This window comes from Oncorhynchus masou, chromosome 33 (genome assembly GCF_036934945.1).
Source record: "Oncorhynchus masou masou isolate Uvic2021 chromosome 33, UVic_Omas_1.1, whole genome shotgun sequence".
Taxonomy (NCBI): Eukaryota; Metazoa; Chordata; class Actinopteri; order Salmoniformes; family Salmonidae; genus Oncorhynchus; species Oncorhynchus masou.
Window position 1 is genome coordinate 46,731,386 of NC_088244.1, and position 21,935 is coordinate 46,753,320.

The 21,935-nt window shown below is 42.0% G+C and overlaps 1 protein-coding gene across 6 annotated transcripts in view; it reads left to right on the top strand.

The window, feature by feature from the left end:
- Positions 1 to 3,483: 3,483 nt before the first annotated feature.
- Positions 3,484 to 21,935, top strand: part of LOC135527413 (ubiquitin conjugation factor E4 B-like) — an 84,608-nt gene continuing 66,156 nt past the window's right edge. For 4 of the 6 annotated variants that reach the window (XM_064955948.1, XM_064955950.1, XM_064955949.1 and 1 more), the window contains exons 1-3: positions 3,484 to 3,759; positions 4,600 to 4,807; positions 11,567 to 11,696. In XM_064955948.1, coding sequence (XP_064812020.1) covers positions 3,739 to 3,759; positions 4,600 to 4,807; positions 11,567 to 11,696 — 359 coding nt within the window. In that variant the 5' untranslated portion in view covers positions 3,484 to 3,738. Of the gene's footprint in view, positions 3,760 to 4,599; positions 4,808 to 11,566; positions 11,697 to 17,439; positions 17,528 to 21,935 lie in introns of those variants that run through there. The other 2 variants (XM_064955953.1, XM_064955952.1) reach the window with 2 other exon arrangements.

The following is a 21,935-nucleotide window of genomic DNA, read 5'->3' on the forward strand; positions in this document are numbered from 1 at the left end:
GGCAACATGGGGGTGCCACGAGGCATTGTGTGGATCTAGCGTATACACAACTGGATTTGATTTGCCCGAAGTCATTTGTCTTGCTGCAAAAATCAGTTCTAACTTGTTAATAAAATTCAACAAATCGTCTATATAATATGGAGTATGATTTTTTGCATTACGAAAAATAAAATACAAATGTGAAAATTGATCACTGTCAATTAGTTTTGACTCTCCATAAATCATACCCCACTAAGCATTTGACGTCAGGCAAAGTCTTTGGGATGTTTTTCTTTGGTCCGGACCAGATCTGAACCAATCATAGACGTCCAGAGACATTTTCTTTGGTCCGGACCAGCCTATATTTGGCACAATCACAGACGTTCAGATTTGGTCCGGACCGGACTTGATTTAGACAATGCAAAGATGTCTATAATTGGATCGGCTTTGATTTAGCCCAGACATAGACATCTATAGTTGTTTCAGATTTGGTCCAGACCGGATTTGGTCATTGACATCTATGTTTCACGAGTTTGGACAGCACAGTACAGCACAGTACAGCACAGTATACTACAGTAGAGCACATCAGACTACATTACAGTACCGTAAGGAAAAGTAGGGTATAGTACAGTAGAGTACCAGTACAATACAGTAGAGTAGAGTAGAGTACTGTATTGTACCCTACTTTACTCTATTGTACTGTGTACTCTATTGTACTCGACTCTACTGAATTAAACTCTACTGTACCATACTATACCGTACTCTACTGAATTAAACTATACTTTACACTACTGTACTGTACTTTACTGTACTCTACTTTAATGAATTAAAGGCAATGTACTGTACTGTACCATACTGTACTGGAATGTACTTACTGTACTCTACTGAATAAAACTCTACTGTCCTGTCCTGTACCATACCATAACGTACCATATTGTACTCTATTGTACTGTTATACTGTGCTCTACTGTACTGTGCCATACTGTACTGTGATGTTCACACCTATGATTAGTTTGGATCTGGTGCGCACCCACCAAATGTGTACTTGTTTGGGGCAGAGTTCATTAGCATAATACCCAGCATGCTTGGCAAGTGTGTATTTTTCAACATTTACATTTTGTTAATTCAGCAGGCGCTCTTATCGAGAGTGACTTACAGTCAGTGCATTCAACTAAGTTAGATAAACACAACAACATAACACAGTCAAATAGAAAAAAAAATCTGTATCCTTTACTCAGAATGTTGTTGAATTCGAAGTGGTCTGTTGGTGTCCTCTAAATGTTGTATTAATTTTAACATAATTGCTGCCAGTTTTAAAGCTTTAGAAAAGTTGTTTTGCTAACTGGAAGCAATAATACATATTTTGTTGTAATTTTCAGTTCACTTTTCTATCCAATTAACGTAATTTAGAATATATAGCAGTTGAAATTTGGCCATAGAATTAATGACAGAAAAATGCATATTATTTAACTTTCATTCAGTACCTAAAAATACCTTTTATTCAGCACCTAAAATGCATGTGAGGTCAAAATCTTTGATGTCTAAAATATGTATTTTTATAATGCACTGAAGATACTCACTATTTTCACTGCATTGTGAGCATGAGTTTATGTGGAGCCTATGATCAATAGTGTTGAATAGCAGCAGCCAAAGGTGTTGGTGTCTATAGCCCTGTTTATATCTGATTCTAATTTGTATCCTTTGTCCTGATCTTATCCACATTCTGATTGTGCCCACATTTTTAGACAGGTGTAGACAGTCAAAATACACATTTTGATCTGATTGTGATCAGATCATCCTGCCCACCTCGGGAGGTTGTCAGACTCGCATTGTGTGTAGACGGTGACTTATGGCAGGGATGGGAAACTCCAGTCCTTGGAGGCTGGGGTGCTGACACTCTTTTACCCATCCCTAGCAAACACAGCTGGTTAAACTAATTGCGTTCTAAACTGAAGATCATGATTAGTTGATTATTGGAGTCAGGAGTGTTACTGGGACTGGGGGAAAAGTATGACACTAATCAGGCCCCTGAGGACTGGAGTTGCCTATTCTTGAATTATGTCATCAATATTTGTCTTAAAATAAATAAGTCTTATTTTGAAAGAATCGCTGTTTAATATTTTGCATACAGGGAGGGACCAGGAAATCTGCTCACAATGCGGACACAGTGGATGGATATGAGACACATTTTAATACCACGTGTAGACGCATTTCTGAAAATGTGGGCACAATCAGAATGTGGACAAGATCAGGACAAATGGGTTTTGGAGCACCAGGTATAAATTAATCTACCTTACAATAAATGTATATTATTTTGAAAGAATAACTGTGATGTAATTTGCATAAAGGAAGGGACTAGGAAATCTGGAAACGGGGGCCCAATCAGAATGTAGACAAGATCAGGAAAAAAGACCCATGTCAGCACCAGGTATAAACAGGGTTTATGTTTGAGTGTAGACATTTGAGTGTATGCATCCTCTGAAAATGTTCTTCCTGCAGGTGGTCAGTGCTCTTGTAGCAGACTGGTGTGGGTTATCACCTTTGTCTCAAACCCCTGTTCCACTGACCATGACCAGGATGGATGAGAATATGGTAGTGAAAGTGGACTGCCAGGACTGGTTGTTGTATTAGCAGCAGTCATTTATTTAGTTTATTTGGACAGGGACAACATACAACAAAAACATACATTTTTGAAGTGAAAGGTGATGAGTTGCACCAGTTAACTAACAGCTCATTCACAATCCCCTTAGATTTGGCAATACAAGGCCTGCGTTAATTACCAGTAATTATATAGTATGTTAGTTTGTAGATGATGAGGGGCACGCACAGCCTGTATGCCTCTGTCCCACTTTGTTTGAATCCCAAAACAGGGCAGGATTTCAAGATTAGAGGAAGTTACTTTATTTTCCAACGTACACAAATGGAAACTTGTGTTGTGCTTTGTCCCATCCCCTCCGAAAAGAAATACATATGCCTTACAGAGAGGTTGACGCAAGGGCGCACATGGAGCAATTGTAGGGGAGAACTGAAGCGCCGTAGGCATTTGAACCGGCGACCCGGAACACTGACCCGCCTCTCTAACCTCTAGGCTACCAGTCGCCCAAATACAATTTGCAAAATATAATTCAACCCCCATAATTACAGTTTTCACAATTCAGTGTGACCAAATATGATTTATTATATTGACAAGCGGGAGTAGGCGAGATCAGGTTGGACCGTTCTTGCCAATGAGCGGGCGGATTCTCACAGTGAAGAACAGGCACAACTCCGATACAAAGTCGTTTTTTTATGTTGCCGAAATGCCACGTGCGTCCACTTATATCAGTGCATTCATAACAACCTAAACATTACGAAACTTCTATTCGGTCAAATAAGCCTCAGTGCCTCACGTAGAAAATGTGAAGTAAAAAAACTAATTGAATCCTCACTTCGTGGTCTTATTTTAGTGTACAGCTTTCGGGCGGAGTACACCCTCTTGCTTGGCCCCTTCCTCTCTGTCCCCAGTCACGTGACATCTGATAAAAATGGCCACCTTCGTGTTTTGATTAATAATACTTTTATGTTTGTTTCATTCTCCGCAGAATTTGAATATATAACACACATTTTGTAGGAAACTCTGTCTTTCCCCTTTAAATTTATGACAATCAATACAAACTGCTATTTGTTAGACTATGTACATTTGTGTATATTAAACAGAAAGCTAGCTAGTTGGCTGGCACAATAGGTAAGCTAAAGCTACCTGAAAGTAAAGGAAAAACGATGGAGTTGAGTGCCGACGAGGTAAGGTAACGTCTAAATGTTGGTAAAACTACAATTAATTTGATCCAATATGTGTCAACTAAAGTTACTGCTTGTGATCGTGATTATCTGTGCAAGTCCATGTTATCTTTTCAAACCTAACGTTCGCTAACTAGCTGATATTAGCTTGGATAACTAGCTGAGTCTGTAACGTTACGCCGCAGATGTAATTGTTAGCTAACAACAATACGGGTTTGGATACCTAGACGTCTATTAATGGGACATACTATCGTAATACTGGATATTTAGCTAGTTAGCACACCCAATCTGTGTTAGTTAATATGTTTTCTAGCTAGAAGGCCACCATGTGCAACCCAATCAAGCCAGTTTAGCTGCGTGCCGATTAGGTATCTAACTAGTTCTGTAACTAGCTAGATGCCATTTTATTCTTCCAACAGATGTTGTAGACCAACAATACCAAAATAAATGTTATCGTCAATATCAGTGGTGGCTAGATTTATATGACCGTTTCACCTGATAGCCGGTGTTATAGCCAGTTAGCTATACGTTCTTGTTTGCTGTAATGGTAACGTCAGTGAAGATAAGCATAAACCGTATTCATTTCAATCTAGCTGGCTAGATAGTTATGTACGATCTAAAAACGTCAATATTACAATTCCCTATCCAGCTAGCTATTCGTTAGTATTAATACTGTAACGTTACCCGTGATTTAATCAACATGTTTTATTTATACTAAATATGTATCACACTGATTTAATCATTATTGTTTCTAAAAGAATCCCTGAGTGTCTCTGATATTTGGTCTGTTATACCGGTAGCTAGTAATGATGATTCAGTCAAATTTTCTTCTGTTCATTGCAGATCCGCAGGAGGAGATTGGCAAGACTGGCAGGAGGACAAACATCCCAGCCCAGCACTCCCCTGACATCCCCACAGAGAGAGACCCCCCCTGGGCCCCTTCCTGGGACCTCAGGGGCCACACCCCAGCCCTTTCCACCAGCTGCCTCACACGCACTGGGACTCAATGTCCAGAGTATCACCTCTGCCACCTCTCCTATGTGCGCCTCAGGTATGAGCACATCTTAGACAGATTATGTTTAAAGGGATAGTGTGAGATTTTGGCAATTATGCCCTTTTTCTACTTACCCAGAGTCCAATATTTTTTTTTATTATTGAACTTTTATTTAGAAGAGGGGTCACCATTGAGACCAGGGTCTCATTCTCAAGGGAGCTCTCTATGAACACACAATTCAACATCAATACAATAAATACAAAAGATGACTCAAAGCAGACTATTACATCACCACCCTGGACGGTTTCGACCTTGAATATGTGGACATCTATAAGTACCTAGGTGTCTGGCTAGACTGTAAACTCTCCTTCCAGACTCATATCAAACATCTCCAATCGAAAATCAAATCTAGAGTCGGCTTTCTTTTCCGCAACAAAGCCTCCTTCACTCACGCCGCCAAACTTACCCTAGTAAAACTGACCATCCTACCAATCCTCAACTTCGGCGACGTCATCTACAAAATAGCTTCCAACACTCTACTCAGCAAACTGGATGCAGTTTATCACAGTGCCATCCGTTTTGTCACTAAAGCACCTTATACCACCCACCACTGCGACCTGTATGCTCTAGTCGGCTGGCCCTCGCTACATATTCGTCGCCAGACCCACTAGTTCCAGGTCATCTACAAGTCCATGCTAGGTAAAGCTCCGCCTTATCTCAGTTCACTGGTCACGATGGCAACACCCACCCGTAGCACGCGCTCCAGCAGGTGTATCTCACTGATCACCCCTAAAGCCAACATCTCATTTGGCCGCCTTTTGTTCCAGTTCTCTGCTGCCTGTGACTGGAACGAATTGCAAAAATCGCTGAAGTTGGAGACTTTTATCTCCCTCACCAACTTCAAACATCTGCTATCTGAGCAGCTAACCGATCGCTGCAGCTGTACATAGTCTTATCGGTAAATAGCCCACCCAATTTTACCTACCTCATCCCCATGCTGTTTTTATTTATTTACTTTTCTGCTCTTTTGCACACCAATATCTCTACCTGTACATGACCATCTGATCATTTATCACTCCAGTGTTAATCTGCAAAATTGTAATTATTTGCCTACCTCCTCATGCCTTTTGCACACAATGTATATAGACTCCTTTTTTTCTACTGTGTTATTGACTTGTTTATTGTTTACTCCATGTGTTAGTCTGTTGTCTGTTCACACTGCTATGCTTAATCTTGGCCAGGTCGCAGTTGCAAATGAGAACTTGTTCTCAACTAGCCTACCTGGTTAAATAAAGGTGAAAAAAAACATCCCTCAAAATTAATCTAAACTGTCCAATTGGGACCAGCAAGTTCAGCTTCAAGGTGGCCTGAAGGCTATTCCACGAGCTGGAGGAATGAAAACTAAAAGCATTTTCCCCCAGCTCAGTGGAGACCTGTGGGACCGCCAGAACCAGCCAGTCCAGAGAGGGGGTCTGCAAAGAACTGCTTTATATGCCAAAAAGTATCAATGCTGGGCCCTTCTGTTAGTCAGAGACTCCAAGCCAATAGAACTAGATAAAATGCAGTGATGTGTATGAAAATTGTCCCCAGTGATAAAACGCAATGCTGAGTAATAGATTGAGTCTGAAAGTTTTAAAACGGAGGCTGCCGCATGTATGTGGATTATATCACCATAATGAAGTGCTGGGAGAAGTGTTGCTTGAACAATCTTCCTTCTACTTTTCAAAGTGAGGTTGGTTTCATTTAATGAAACAGGATTTATCTTAATTCTGCCCCCCCCCCCACCCTCCGTTCAGTGTGCTTTAAAAGAGCTTATCGTAAATCAGAATACCCAGGTATTAATAATGGGATATTGCTCAATTTGGTCACCTTTTAATGTGCAAATGCGTATGTCCTCGGGCTAAAATCGATCCCAGCGGCACACCTTTCATAATATTGAGGAAGCTGTCCGTTAGTTCTTGAACCAATTGCAAGATGCCTGATCTAGGCCCATTTCAGACAAGACCAACTGTGTCAAACTCCTTCAACAGGTCAATAAATAAGGCAGCACAATGTTCTTTATGGTCTAAACAATGTATTACATCCAAGACAAGTGTAGCTGCTGAAGCGGTTAGAATTGTATGAGTTAAATTTCTACATTTCTAAACATTTTGGCAAGGCAAGATTGCTTGTAAATTGGACAGTAGTTATTCAAGCCGGAAGGATCGCCGCCTTTGTGTAGAGGGAGGACTTGTGCCGTTTACCAGATCTTAGGGATAACCCCAGAAACACTTGTCATGCACCCATGGATACCATTTGTTTGTCTCTGCATGTAGCTTGAAGGAAGTTGAAGGTCGGTTCATGAGTCATTGTTAACTATCTAGCTGTCTATCTAGCTGTTCCCATGGACTTAGTCATTGCACTCAAGTTGCTTCAAACTGCATGTTATCCATGAGTTCATCTGACTCTGGGGAAGTAGAAAAAAGGGCTTAATTGCCAGGACAGCGCTATCCCTTTTAAAGACGACTACACTTTTGGCTGAATTTCTATAGTGCGTTATTTTGCTAGCTTTCACACAGTCTCCTACTATGGAAGCCAAGCAAGTTTTGTCAGACTGCTATTTCTTGGTATAATTTTATTTTTATTTTACCTTTAATTAACCAGGCAAGTCAGTTAAGAACAAATTCTTATTTTCAATGACGGCCTGGGAACAGTGGGTTAACTGCCTGGGCAGAACGACAGATGTCAGCTCGGGTGTTTGAACTCGCAACCTTCCGGTTACTAGTCCAACGCTCTAACCACTAGGTTACCCTGCCGCCCCAAAGGCATTGGTGTATGCTAAATAGGGAATTAAATGGACAGCACACATGAGGCTAAACTTCAATAAAATTCCTTTATTTGCCCTGTATGGATGTTTCAGCCTCAGCCTTCTACATGCAGAGAATGCCTGTGTTTTTGTTGTCAGTCATAATTAGGAGAATAGGTCAAGTTCACAGACGTCACTGGCTAGTAAAAAGCACCACTTCGGACAAAATACTTCACTTCTTAGCTGTGTTGTATTGAGCTTATTTACCAAATGTGTACTTTCCACGAGTGTTGCACGTTATACCGGCACCACAGTAATATCACGGTACCAAAACATTATGATACTTTTAATACCAACATTTTAGAACACCGTTGGACCGTTTCATATGATACTATCCATTTTGTTTTCTTTCTGCCCTACCAAACTGCCCTAGTCAGTTTCGTTTATAAATTCAGTTGAATTGAAGCAACAGCCACGAGTCTCTTGAATGTGCCGGTCCAATAATATCCACTTCAATTTCATGCGCATATCACATGTGGCGGCTGTAGTCAACCAGCTGGCGGCATACTGGCGGCAGGTATGCAGACCCTGATGAGCCTTCTATTGTTATATTTGTTACATTGGAGCAGAGCGAGCAAAGTTGATACATTGTATCCATCGCCTGTTATAACCAGTCTGAGTAGACAAGGGGAGAAATGGAGCAAAGGCTTGCAGCTTTACAGCAAAAACAGCTTAAACATTACTCATTACTTAAAAAATAAAATAAATAATAATAATCCCGGTTTGCTAATGATTGGTTTGATAACAAACGTTGTTCAGTCATGTTACCTAGCTACCTGTTAACTTGACTGTAGGCTAGGCATGGGCGGTATCCCATAGAGCAGGGGTGTCAAAGTCAAATGGACGGAGGGCCAAATAAAAAATTTAGCTACAAGCCGAGGGCCGGACTGTTCGAATGTTCATTGAAAAATTTTTAAATGACGCATATAGTCTAGTGAACCTAATTGAACCTACTGAAAACCTAACAAATATATTCCAATATGATCAGATAAATAAAGCAATATTTTCTTATGGCTCTGTCAGTAATCTTTAATTTTCAACAGACACAAAAGACAAATTTCCTTTATATAAAAATCCCCATAACATGAACATTAAATGAAAGAAACCGGTATTCAAGGCACCATCAGTAGCCTATATTTTCTATTTTAGCAAAAGTGGGCTAAATTTACTTCAAAGAAAAAAACAATAATAGCAATTTTCTATCATCCACTCAACTGAAATATTTTTTAAATATAATTGGATTGAAATACAATAAAATAAAGTGCAAAAATCTATTAATCAAAAACAACACTTTGTTTAAGGAGAAGTAACATGCAGTGAAAACAAATATTAAACTTTAACTTTTAAACTTGAACTGAGTAAAAACTCTAAATATGTGATTGCACAGTAATGTTCACTTGGTTGAGGGTGATACTTGGTGGTGTCCCATCTTTTCCACAAGTTCATCAATGTTCGGGGTAAGGCTCTGAGCTGAGGAAATCCTCAGAATTGAGTGGAGGTGTTCAGCAGTAAGTCGACTTCTGTGTGATGTTTTGTTCAGGTTCATCAAAGAAAAAAGTTGTTCACACAGGTATGTGCTGCCAAACATAGACAACGTTTGAGCAGCCTGGATGCGCAGCTGGGGCATTGTGTCGGGGAGGAAACGGGCGAACTCCGCAGCACCCACTGCCGCATATTTTGCCCTCAGTGCATCATTGCATTGGAGGTCAATCAACTCCATTTGGAGGTTTGGTGGTGAGCTTTCCACGTCAACAGCAAATGGGTTACCGAGCAGTTCCAACCTGCTTTTTTGTGCTTCAAAGTCAGCAAATCGGCGTCGAAAGTCAGCGGCAAGCATACCTATTTTATCAGCCAACTGTGCGCTCGGGAACGCACTGGTAGAGAGCTTCTCTTTCATGGTCTGGCAGCTGGGAAAGTGGCTCAAATTTTCTTTCCGCATCTGCGTCTCCCACAGAGTCAGTTTGGTTTTAAATGTCATCTCTGATATGTACAGTACAGTGAAGGCATGATCCCGACCCTGCAGCTGCAAGTTCATTGCATTCAGATGACTCGTAATGTCACACAGAAAAGCCATTTCACACAGAAACATTTCGTCTCGGAGTTGTGTTGTGTCTTTCCCTTTGCTGTCCAAGAACAGACAAATCTCCTCACGAAGCCATTTTTGATGGGTATCTGAAAGTTAATTTTACTGTGATGCTGACGACTGCTGTGCCAATAAATATTGAAATGAAGCAGCCTACTGCTCGGTGCGTCACCGTTGCATTGTGGGAAATGTAGTATTGGTGCGTGTAAAAGATCTGCGGGCTGCCGGCTTGCTGCGGTCTGCGGGCCGGTTCTAATAATAAATCAAGATCATCCCAGGGGCCGTAAAAAACCTTCTCGCGGGCCGGATGTGGCCCGCGGGCCTTGACTCTGACATATGTGCCATAGAGAATGCTAATGAGTGCATTGCAAACATTTTATAGAATCTGACCTAAAGTATTTGCAGGACAGACATCCCAGCTCATAGGTATACTAGTATCACAAAAAATGCTACTCAGTTTGCTGCTTACATAAAGCAAACATTAGACATCAAGGCTCTTAATCCAGGAGGGGATTCTCTGCTGTTACCAAGCAAAACTTGGTTTGGACGAAGCTAGCCACTTTGCTAGATAGCTAACTAGTTTCTAAATCAGCAACCCAAATGCACAACTGCATAGCATTTAGCACATTTTGGACAGTTAACAATTGATTGGACATGATATGGAAAGGCACACACCTGTTTATATAAGATCCCACACTTGACAGTGCTTTTAGAGCAAAAACCAAGCCGTGAGGTCGAAGGACTTGTCCGTAGAGCTCCGAGACACCGTGGCCTCCATTCTTAAATGGAAGAAGTTTAGAACCACCAGACTCTTTCTAAAAGCTGTCTTTGGTCAGGGAGGTGACCAAGAACCCGATGGCCACTCTGACTGAGCTCAAGAATTTGTCGGTGGAGATGGGAGAACCTTCCAGAAGGACAACCCCCACTCCACCAATCAGGCCTTTATGGTAGAGTAGCCAGACAGAAGCCACTCCCCAGTAAAAGGCACATGACAGACAGCTTGACAAAAGGTACCTTAATGATTCTCAGACCATGACAAGACGTTCTTGTCTGATGAAACCAAGATTGAACTCTTTGGCCTGAATGCAAAGCATCACATCTGGAAGAAACCTGGCTCCATCCCTACGGTGAAGCATGGTGGTGGCGGTATTTTGCTGTGGAGATTTTTTTTTCAGCGGCAGCAACTGGGAGACTAGTCAGGATCGAGGGAAAGGTGAACAGCAGAAAGTACAGCGATATCCTTGATGAAAACCTGCTCCACTGCGCTTAGGACCTCCGACTGGGGCAAAAGTTCGCCTTCCAACAGGACAACGACCCTAAGCACACTGCCAAGACAATGCTGGAGTGGCTTAAGGACAAGTCTCTGAATGTCCTTGAGTCGCCCAGCCAGAGCCCGGACTTGAACCCGATCTAACATCTCTGGAGAGACCTGAATATAGCTGTGAAGCGACACTCCCCATCCAACCTGACAGAGCTTGAGAGGATCTGCAGAGAAGAATGGGGAAAAACTCCCCAAATACAGGTGTGCCAAGGTTGTAGGGTCACACCCAAGAAGACTCGAGGCTGTAATCCCTGCCAAAGGCAACAAAGGACTGAGTGAAGGGTCTGAATGCTAATGTAAATGTAATAAGTCCATTTTATTTATTTAATACATTTGCTGACATTTCTAAACCTGTTTTTGCTTTGTCATTGTGTGTTATATATATATAAATATAACATGGCTGTAATGTATCAAATTGGAAAAAGTGAAGAGCTCTGAATGCACTGTAGTGTGCCACTTTTGACCACGGCCTATATTATACAGGCAATTGGGTGCCATTTGAAAAAAAATAATCTCATTCTGTTGCCCTTGCTTATTAGTTTTTTTCTCCTGTCGTTCCTGTCTCAGGTGTGGCGTACCGCAGTCAGAGCAGCGAGGGTGTGAGCTCCCTCTCCAGCTCTCCCTCCAACAGCCTGGAGACCCAGAGTCTGTCCAGATCTCAGAGCATGGACATCGAGACTGCCTCCTGTGAAAAGAGGTGAGCAACTCAGTTCAGTCTTTTCAAAACCGACCCTTAGACCCTATACTGCCAAGCCGTTCAGTTCTGAGTGGATCAGGTAGGATGTGGAAGAAATGTAGACTCAAAAATATATAGTGGGGCAAAAAAGTATTTAGTCAGCCACCAATTGTGCAAGTTCTATCACTTAAAAAGATGAGGCCTATGATTTTCATCATAGGTACACTTCAACTATGACAGACAAAATGAGAAAAATCCAGAAATTCACATTGGAGGATTTTTAATGAATTTATTTGCAAATTATGGTGGAAAATAAGTATGCTATTGCCAATCATGCAGAAAGTTTATTTGATTTATCTGTTATTTTACCAGGTAAGCTGACTGAGAACACATTCTCATTTGCAGCAACGACCTGGGGAATAGTTACAGGGGGATGAATGAGCCAATTGTAAACGGGGGATGATTAGGTGACCGTGACGGTTTGAGGTCCAGATTGGGAATTTAGCCAGGACACCGGGGTTAACACCCCTACTCTTACAATAAGTGCCATGGGATCTTTAATGACCTCAGAGAGTCAGGACACCCGTTTAACGTCCCATCTGAAAGACTGCACCCTACACAGGGCAGTGTAGGGGCATTGGGATATTTTTTTAGACCAGAAGAAAGAGTGCCTCCTACTGGCCCTCCAACACCACTTCCAGCAGCATCTGGTCTCCCATCCAGAGACTGACCAGGACCAAACCTGCTTAGCTTCAGAAGCAAGCCAGCAGTGGTATGCAGGGTGGTATGCTGCTGGTGTGTGAGGGATCGATGTCCACCTCATATTTGAAATGTTTTTTTAGTCACACTGCATACTTCATGGCTTTGATACCAATGAATTGTACAAATGTTGTGGAATACTCAATACTCACATTTTCTATGGATATACAAACAACATGCACCTTCACTGGCACTGCACCTTCGGGATAATTCGGCAAGAAGCCGGGTGAGAGGGATTACAGCTGGTATGAGCAGACAGAGGAAATGACTGACAATAGAAGGTAACAGACCTAAAATACATCAAAAACACAATCTCTCACGTGAATACAGAGTTCTAACGGAATTATGTAATGTCACAAATACGTCCAGAAATGCCCCAGAGACTCGCAATGTGATCTCACAAATACGTCCAGAAATGCCCCAGAGATTCGCAATGTGATCTCACAAATACGTCCAGAAATGCCCCAGAGACTCGCAATGTGATCTCACAAATACGTCCAGAAATGCCCCAGAGACTCGCAATGTGATCTCACAAATACGTCCAGAAATGCCCCGGACTGACACTGTGCTTGTTTGTTATTCAAGATCATTGATAAACAAAGTGGATGAATTTGAACTCCTTTTTCCATCAGAAAATGCAGACATTCAGAAATGCAGACAACTTGGGCCCACAAAAATATCCCTGATCAATATCTTTTCCTACAAGATTGTTATCTGTTCAGAATTGACAGGTCCAGAGGGGATCAGAGGAGCACGTGTGACTATGTATGTGAACCACAGTATGCAGGCAGAGAGAACTGACCTAGAGAAAGAGGTGTGAACCACAGTATGCAGGCAGAGAGAACTGACCTAGAGAAAGGGTGTGAACCACAGTATGCAGGCAGAGAGAACTGACCTAGAGAAAGAGGTGTGAACCACAGTATGCAGGCAGAGAGAACTGACCGAGAGAAAGAGGTGTGAACCACAGTATGCAGGCAGAGAGAACTGACCGAGAGAAAGAGGTGTGAACCACAGTATGCAGGCAGAGAGAACTGACCTAGAGAAAGAGGTGTGAACCACAGTATGCAGGCAGAGAGAACTGACCTAGAGAAAGAGGTGTCAACCACAGTATGCAGGCTGAGAGAAGAACTGACCTAGAGAAAGAGGTGTGAACCACAGTATGCAGGCAGAGAGAACTGACCTAGAGAAAGGGTGTGAACCACAGTATGCAGGCAGAGAGAACTGACCTAGAGAAAGAGGTGTGAACCACAGTATGCAGGCAGAGAGAACTGACCGAGAGAAAGAGGTGTGAACCACAGTATGCAGGCAGAGAGAACTGACCTAGAGAAAGAGGTGTGAACCACAGTATGCAGGCAGAGAGAACTGACCTAGAGAAAGGGTGTGAACCACAGTATGCAGGCAGAGAGAACTGACCTAGAGAAAGAGGTGTGAACCACAGTATGCAGGCAGAGAGAACTGACCTAGAGAAAGAGGTGTCAACCACAGTATGCAGGCTGAGCGAACTGACCTAGAGAAAGAGGTGTGAAACACAGTAAGCAGGCAGAGAGAACTGACCTATAGAAAGAGGTGTGAACCACAGTATGCAGGCAGAGAGAACTGACCTAGAGAAAGAGGTGTGAACCACAGTATGCAGGCAGAGAGAAGAACTGACCTAGAGAAAGAGGTGTGAACCACAGTATACAGGCAGAGAGAACTGACCTAGAGAAAGAGGTGTGAACCACCGTATGCAGGCAGAGAGAACTGACCTAGAGAAAGAGGTGTGAACCACAGTATGCAGGCAGAGAGAACTGACCTAGAGAAAGAGGTGTGAACCACAGTATGCAGGCAGAGAGAACTGACCTAGAGAAAGAGGTGTGAACCACAGTATGCAGGCCGAGAGAAGAACTGACCTAGAGAAAGAGGTGTGAACCACAGTATGCAGGCAGAGAGAACTGACCTATAGACAGAGGTGTGAACCACAGTATGCAGGCAGAGAGAACTGACCTAGAGAAAGAGGTGTGAACCACAGTATGCAGGCAGAGAGAACTGACCGAGAGAAAGAGGTGTGAACCACAGTATGCAGGCAGAGAGAAGAACTGACCTAGAGAAAGAGGTGTGAACCACAGTATGCAGGCAGAGAGAACTGACCTAGAGAAAGAGGTGTGAAACACAGTATGCAGGCAGAGAGAACTGACCTAGAGAAAGAGGTGTGAACCACAGTATGCAGGCAGAGAGAACTGACCGAGAGAAAGAGGTGTGAACCACAGTATGCAGGCAGAGAGAACTGACCGAGAGAAAGAGGTGTGAACCACAGTATGCAGGCAGAGAGAACTGACCTAGAGAAAGGGTGTGAACCACAGTATGCAGGCAGAGAGAACTGACCTAGAGAAAGAGGTGTGAACCACAGTATGCAGGCAGAGAGAACTGACCGAGAGAAAGAGGTGTGAACCACAGTATGCAGGCAGAGAGAACTGACCGAGAGAAAGAGGTGTGAACCACAGTATGCAGGCAGAGAGAACTGACCTAGAGAAAGAGGTGTGAACCACAGAATGCAGGCAGAGAGAAGAACTGACCGAGAGAAAGAGGTGTGAACCACAGAATGCAGGCAGAGAGAAGAACTGACATGGAGAAAGAGGAATTTGAGTGTGTTTCTTCAGCTCTGTCCTAAATGCTCAGTTTCAGCTCTGGTAGTGGGAGTACTCTGCAATCCACCACGGGCAAGTAAGAAAACACTATATCAGAACACTGGATTATCTCATCAACACTTGATGTGATCAGGATGTCCTGTCCCCAAATGGGTCTCATCCTGTGTGGAGACTTTAATTTACCCATCAAGATGCTGACAAACTCCCCACCAGACATGAAACAAGTGGTCAAAGACGAGACCAGAGTGGACTCCATCCTAGATCTGATCATTACAAATATGTCTACAACCCCCTCACTGTACTTGCTCCTCTTGGATCCAGTGATCACAAGTGTCTGCTGTTCTCCCCAAACACCACATCAGGAGGGAGAAGCGAGGTGCAGAGGAAAAAAGGACGTCTGGTAACCCAGAACAGAAAGGAGGCCTTTGCATGATGTAGTTTCAGTACTGACTGGTCTGCCATATGCGGTGTGGATAGCATCGATGCAAAGGTGGAGACGTTCGACTCCTGCATTCGGACTGCACTTGACGTATGCATGCCAATAACAAAACAACAACGTTAGATGAGCCCTGGATGACTGAATGAATAAAGGCTGACATCAGGAAAAGACAAGCTTTTCAAAAGCTAAAAAGGAGTTTTAAGATCTTCATTTAAATATGTCCAGTTTGCCCCCCTCAGCTTCTCTGGGAGACTTTTCCAGAGGCTGGGGGCTTAGTAAGGCTTGCGCCTCCATGCTTCTTGGTCCTAGGCTTTGGGATAGTTAAAATGCCAGAGGATCTGCAGGACAAACTGGGTACACAACTCAGAAGCACAATGTACACAATGTCTGACATGTTTTGTAGTGATTCTTATGTTGATCATGTAAAACATATTTGCTGGTCTGTGGTGTGTAATGAGGAACAACCAGATGCTGCACTTGACACATTTATAAAATTGTATATTCCAATGACTAACCACGCACCCATTAAGAAAATGACTGTGTTAAAAAGAAATCAAATGACTATACTATGAAACCAAAATAAATCCTTTAAAGAATGATAGCAACAAGCTTTAGAGCACCTTTTTAAATGACATTTTGGGGAAAAAACGCAAACTTTGCTCCATTCATTGAATCAGATGGCTCATTCATCACACACTCCACTGATATTGCCAACTACCTTAATTATATATTTAGGAATGACATGCCAGGAATACATGCTGACACTACACATCCATGTACAGTACCTGTCACAACTTTGGACAGACATACTCATTCCAGGGTTTTTCTTTATTTTTACTATTTTCTACATTTGTAGAATAATAGTGAAGACATCAACTATGAAATAACACACCTGGAATCATGTAGTAACCAAAAATGTGTTAATCAAATCAATATAATTTGAGATTCTTCAAAGTAGTCACCCTAGCCTTTAACAGCTTTGCGCACTCTTGGCATTCTCTCAACCAGCTTCATGAGGAATGCATTTCAATCAACAGGTGTGCAAGGTTAAAAGTACATTTTGTGAAATTTCTTTCCTTAATGCATTTGAGCCAATCCTTTGTGACAAGGTAGCGGTTGTATGCAGAAATGGCCCTATTTGATAAAATATAAGCAAAGAGAAACGACAGTCCATTACTTTAAGACATGAAGGTCAGTGTGAATACGGAACATTTCAACAACTTTGAAAGTTTCTTCAAGTGCAGTCGCAAAACCCATCAAGCGCTATGATGGCTCTCATGAGGACCGCCACAGGAAAGGAAGACCCAGAGTTACCTCTGCTGCAGAGGATACGTTTATTAGTTACCAGCCTCAGAAATTGCAGCCCAAATAAATGCTTCACAGTAACACACATCTCAACATCAACTGTTCAGAGGAGGCTGGTGAATCAGGCCTTCATGGTCAAATTGCTGCAAAGAAACCACTGCTAAAGGACACCAATGATTAGAGACTTGCTTGGGCTAAGAAAGAGGAGCAATGAACATTAAACCGATAGAAATCTGTCATTTGGTCTGAGTCCAAATGTAAGATTTTTGATTCTAACCGCCATGTCTTTGAGACGCAGAGTAGGTGAATGGATGATCTCTGCATGTGTGGTTCCCATCATGGGGGAGGAGGTGTGATGTTGTGGGGGAGCTTTGCTGGTGACACTGTCTCTGATTTATTTAGAATTCAAGGTACACTTAACCAGCATGGCTACCACAGCATTCCGCAGCGATACGCCATCCCATCTGATTTGCACTTAGTCCCACTATCGTTTTGTTTTTCAACAGGACAATGACCCAACACACCTCCAGCCTGTGTAAGGGCTATTTGACCAAGAAGGAGAGTGATGGAGTGCTGCATCAGATGACCTGGCCTCCACAATCACTTGACCTCAAACCCAATTGAGATGGTATGAGATGAGCTGGACCGTAGATTGAAGTAAAAGCAGGCAACAAGTGCTCAGCATATGTGGGAACTCCTTCAAGACTTTTGGAAAAGCATTCCAGGTGAAGCTGCTTGAGAGAAAGCTGTCTAGGCGAAGGGTGGCTGCTTTGAAGAAATGTAAAATATCTAGTTTGATGTAACACTTTATCATAGTTGTGACGTCTTCACTATTATTCTACAATGTAGGATATAAAGAGTAGGTGTGTCAATTTGACTGGTACTGTTAATCTGACCAAATTTGTTAGGCTGTTTTATATGTAATGTAAGTGCCTTAATGTGTTTGCACCCCAGGAAGAGTAGCTGCTAATCCCTAATAAATACACATCTATCGGGGTGTACAATCGTGGATTGCTTTAAATACAAAATATTAAAATCAATTCTAAAACTCACAGGCAGCCAGTACAGAGACTTTAAAAACGGTGTAATGTGTGTGGTCTGGTCAAAGTCATTATCCGTGCTGCAGCATTCTGTATGTTTTGCAGTTGACCAATGGCTTTCTTCGGTAGACCAGACACAAGAGCATTACAGTAGTCAAGCCTGCTTGTAATAAAAGCATGGATGAGTCTTTCAGCCTGAGATAGAAACGGCCGCACTGTGGCAATGTTCCTCAGGTGCTAAATGGCTATTTTGTTCACATTCCTGTGTGAAGATTCTTTCTCTGTCCTTTGGCTCCAATAATAAGTACCTTGGTCTTGTCTTGATTTCGCTGGAGGAAGTTGTGAGCCATTCAAGTATTTAAATCACTAATAGTCTTAATTGTGGAACTAAAATCCTCTGGTGACACAAATGCAAAGTTGTGTATAATCTGCGTAGCAGTGAAAATCAATGCTGTGCTTTCTGATAATGTTGCCAATGGGTAACCTACTGAACCATGTGGAACGCGATGTGTTATGTATTTTCTGAGTCATGTACACTAAATGGTGGAAAACTCTTGACTGGTTAAATGGGTCCTAAACCAATTTAGAGCTGGACTGGAGAAGTCAACCCACCTCTCCAGCCTGTCCAGAAGGACATAATGGTCAACAGTGTTAATACCTTTTAAGACAAGGGGGCAGTATTTTCATTTTTGGGAAAAAACGTTCCCGTTTTAAACGGGATATTTTAGCAGGACAAGATGCTAGAATATGCACATAATTGACAGCTTAGGATAGAAAACACTCTAAAGTTTCCAAAACTGTAAAAATATTGATGTTACAGGCGAAAGCCTGAGAAAAATCAATCCGGAAGTGCCTCCTGTTTTGAAAGCGCTGCGTTCCAATGAGTCCCTATTGAGCAGTGAATGGGCTATCAACCAGATTACTCTTTCTCCGTATTCCCCAAGGTGTCTACAGCATTGTGATGTAGTTTTACGCATTTATGTTGAAGAATAACCGTAAGTGGCTACATTGCGCAAGTGGTCACCTGATGGCTCCCAGGGTGACTCTCGCATAAAATACAGAGGTAGCCATTACTCCAATCGGTCCTACTGAAAAACTAATTGTCCTGATGGATATATTATCGAATAGATATTTGAAAAACACCTTGAGGATTGATTATAAACGTTTGCCATGTTTCTGTCGATATTATGGAGCTAATTTTGAATATTTTTGGCCGTTTTTGTGACTGCAATTTCCGGGTGTTTTCTTAGCCAAACGTGAACAAATGGAGCTATTTCGCCTACAAAAATACTATTTTTGGAAAAAAGGAACATTTGCTATCTAACTGGGAGTCTCGTGAGGGAAAACATCCGAAGCTCATCAAAGGTAAACAATTTAATTTGATTGCTTTTCTGTTTTCCGTGACCAAGTTACCTGCTGCTAGCTGGACAAAATGCTATGCTTAGCTATCGATAAACTTACACATGCTTGTCTAGCTTTGGCTGTAATGCATATTTTGAAAATCTGAGATGACTGGGTGATTAACAAAAGGCTAAGCTGTGTCTCAATATATTTCATTTGTGATTTTCATGAATAGGAATATTTTCTAGGGATATTTATATCCGTTGCGTTATGCTAATTAGTGTCAGATGATGACAACGGTCCCGTTCACGGGTTGGGGTGTCACTAGAGGTTAAATCTAAGAGAAGGAGGACAGAGAGCTGTTTGGCATCTGTTGGCTATAAGGTCATTTACAACTTTAACTAAGGCTGTGCTGTGGTGGGCACAATTTAAAACTTAAAAAAAAAAAAAAATACATTTGGCTGTTTGAAAACCAATTTCTCCATAATTTAGCTTAAGAATGGAAGTTTGGAGATTGGCCGACACTTGCTAAGAGCTGAATAATAAATTTTACTTTTCTTCAGCAGGATTTTCACCATAGCAGTTTTTAGTGCAGTGGGGAAGTGCCTGTGAGCAGGGAGTGCTTAACAATAGCTTGCAATTCTTCAAATATGCAATTTTAAAGCTGTTCTGAAGGTGGTGGTGATAGGATCGGGAAGGCAGGTCGAAGGTTTAAGTTGTGATATCACTTTCCTGAGCATGTTTCAAACAGGGAAAGTAACTCCATAATGCCTTTGCGTGGTAGGCTAGGTCACATAGCATCAAAATTCTCATCAGGTCTTGCTTGACTGGCACCCAGCCTAATGTTTTATCTCTGAAATATGCAGCAAACTCATCACATTTAGATGTGGAGTAAAGTTCAGGCTTGTGGGGTTAGGATTTATCAGGCCATCTATGGTTGAATAGCACTCTCAAATGATTCTGATTTATTAATGATCAAGTTAGAAAAATGTGCCCATCTGGCATTTCAAATTGCCTTATATGCCAAGTTGCCTTGCTCAGAATATCATAATGGACCTGCAACACTGACGTTCTGCCTTTCTGAAATGTGTTTTAGGTTGATTTTGTTTCCTCACTCATCTGTGATTTTGTCATAATTCTCAAGGACAATGTACAATAGTTCTGAGAAATCAGTTAAGGCAGTGCTTTGGTGTCCTATACAGGGCTCTCTGTTTGGATGTGTCCTTTTCAACCTTACTGGAGCTATGGCATCAATGGTTGCCCTTAATTTGTTATTGAAGTTATCAAATAAATCATCATGAGGAAGGTAGAACAGGTGATGGTGTATTATTCATACATACACAAAAAGCAACTTCAGAGGTAAGATAGCGTTTCTAAATAGTTTGTTCAGTATTACCTTGGGCTGTGGGCAACAATGTAGTAAATAAAGCGTGGTGATCAGCTAAACTAACATCAACAGTAGAGGATATGTCAATAGAAAGCTCCTTGGTAATAACCAGGTCCAGAGTATGGCTGAAGTTAGGGTGGGCCCAGTAGAAAGCTCCTTGGTAATAACCAGGTCCAGAGTATGGCTGAAGTTAGGGTTGGGCCCAGTAGAAAGCTCCTTGGTAATAACCAGGTCCAGAGTATGGCTGAAGTTAGGGTTGGGCCCAGTAGAAAGCTCCTTGGTGATAACCAGGTCCAGAGTATGGCTGAAGTTAGGGTTGGGCCCAGTAACATGTTGGATAAAGTCCATAGAGCTCAAAAGATTCATAAAATCAATGGCCTTGGAGTCAGTCTCTTTCTCTCTTCAACATGAATATTAAAATCACCCAACAGAATAATTTTATCCTAGTTCTCAAGGACAATTGTTCAGAGAAATGTGGTGGAATATTCTGTTCAAGTGAGAGAGACTTCATTTCTTCAAACAATCATCTTTATTCAATATCGATTAATTATTGCAATAATGAAATTGTCGACGTTGGGCCTAGAGCCTAACTGATAATGAAAACAACAGATGTTGTATAGGACCTAAAAATGCTGAGTCAGACTTAGTTCCAACTCTCTTAAGCCGCCGTGGTTATCTACAAAGGATGGTGTTTTACCCCCAACCTGGCTTAGTTTCCCAGATGCCAGGAAGATGAGGCATTGTTCTAAACTCTTCCAGGCTATCTCTCTCGGGTCACGCAAACCACATCTTGTCTATGGAATGACAACTTTAGGTTTTTATCAGCAAGCCACTGTCGGCTCAAGCTGTCTGTAGAAAACCCCATTTCCCTTGACGCCCAGACTATCTGCAGGAAGCTAGAGTGGAAACCACCTCAACTCAAAGGGAGAGAGTGGGTCCTAAGAACCTTTCTCTATTTCATAAAACAACGTTGATATAACAATATGCAACCGCCACTGCTTTGGTGGCCTATACAGGGATAGAGCCAGCACTGGTGGCTGACATGTAAACAGTATGGCATGATGGTCAACAGACCCACGGTTGCCAAATGAGATGGTCTTATAGCGGAGTGGATTAGTAAAACAGAAAGGCTTTTCCTTTTTTCTGATACAGTAGAGTGAAAAGCTAGTTAACCTATGGGGAGGCTTCAATAAGAGCGGCACTACAGTCTAACAGCCATGTTTCAGTGAGAAACATGCGATCGACTTTGCACTCAGTAATGAGTAAAGGTTGCTCTAACAACCTTTAAAAGTGCCGTATTCAATGAGTGTGGGCCAAATTCTTAACAACCTTAACAATATATTGATGTCATTAATGTTACAACCA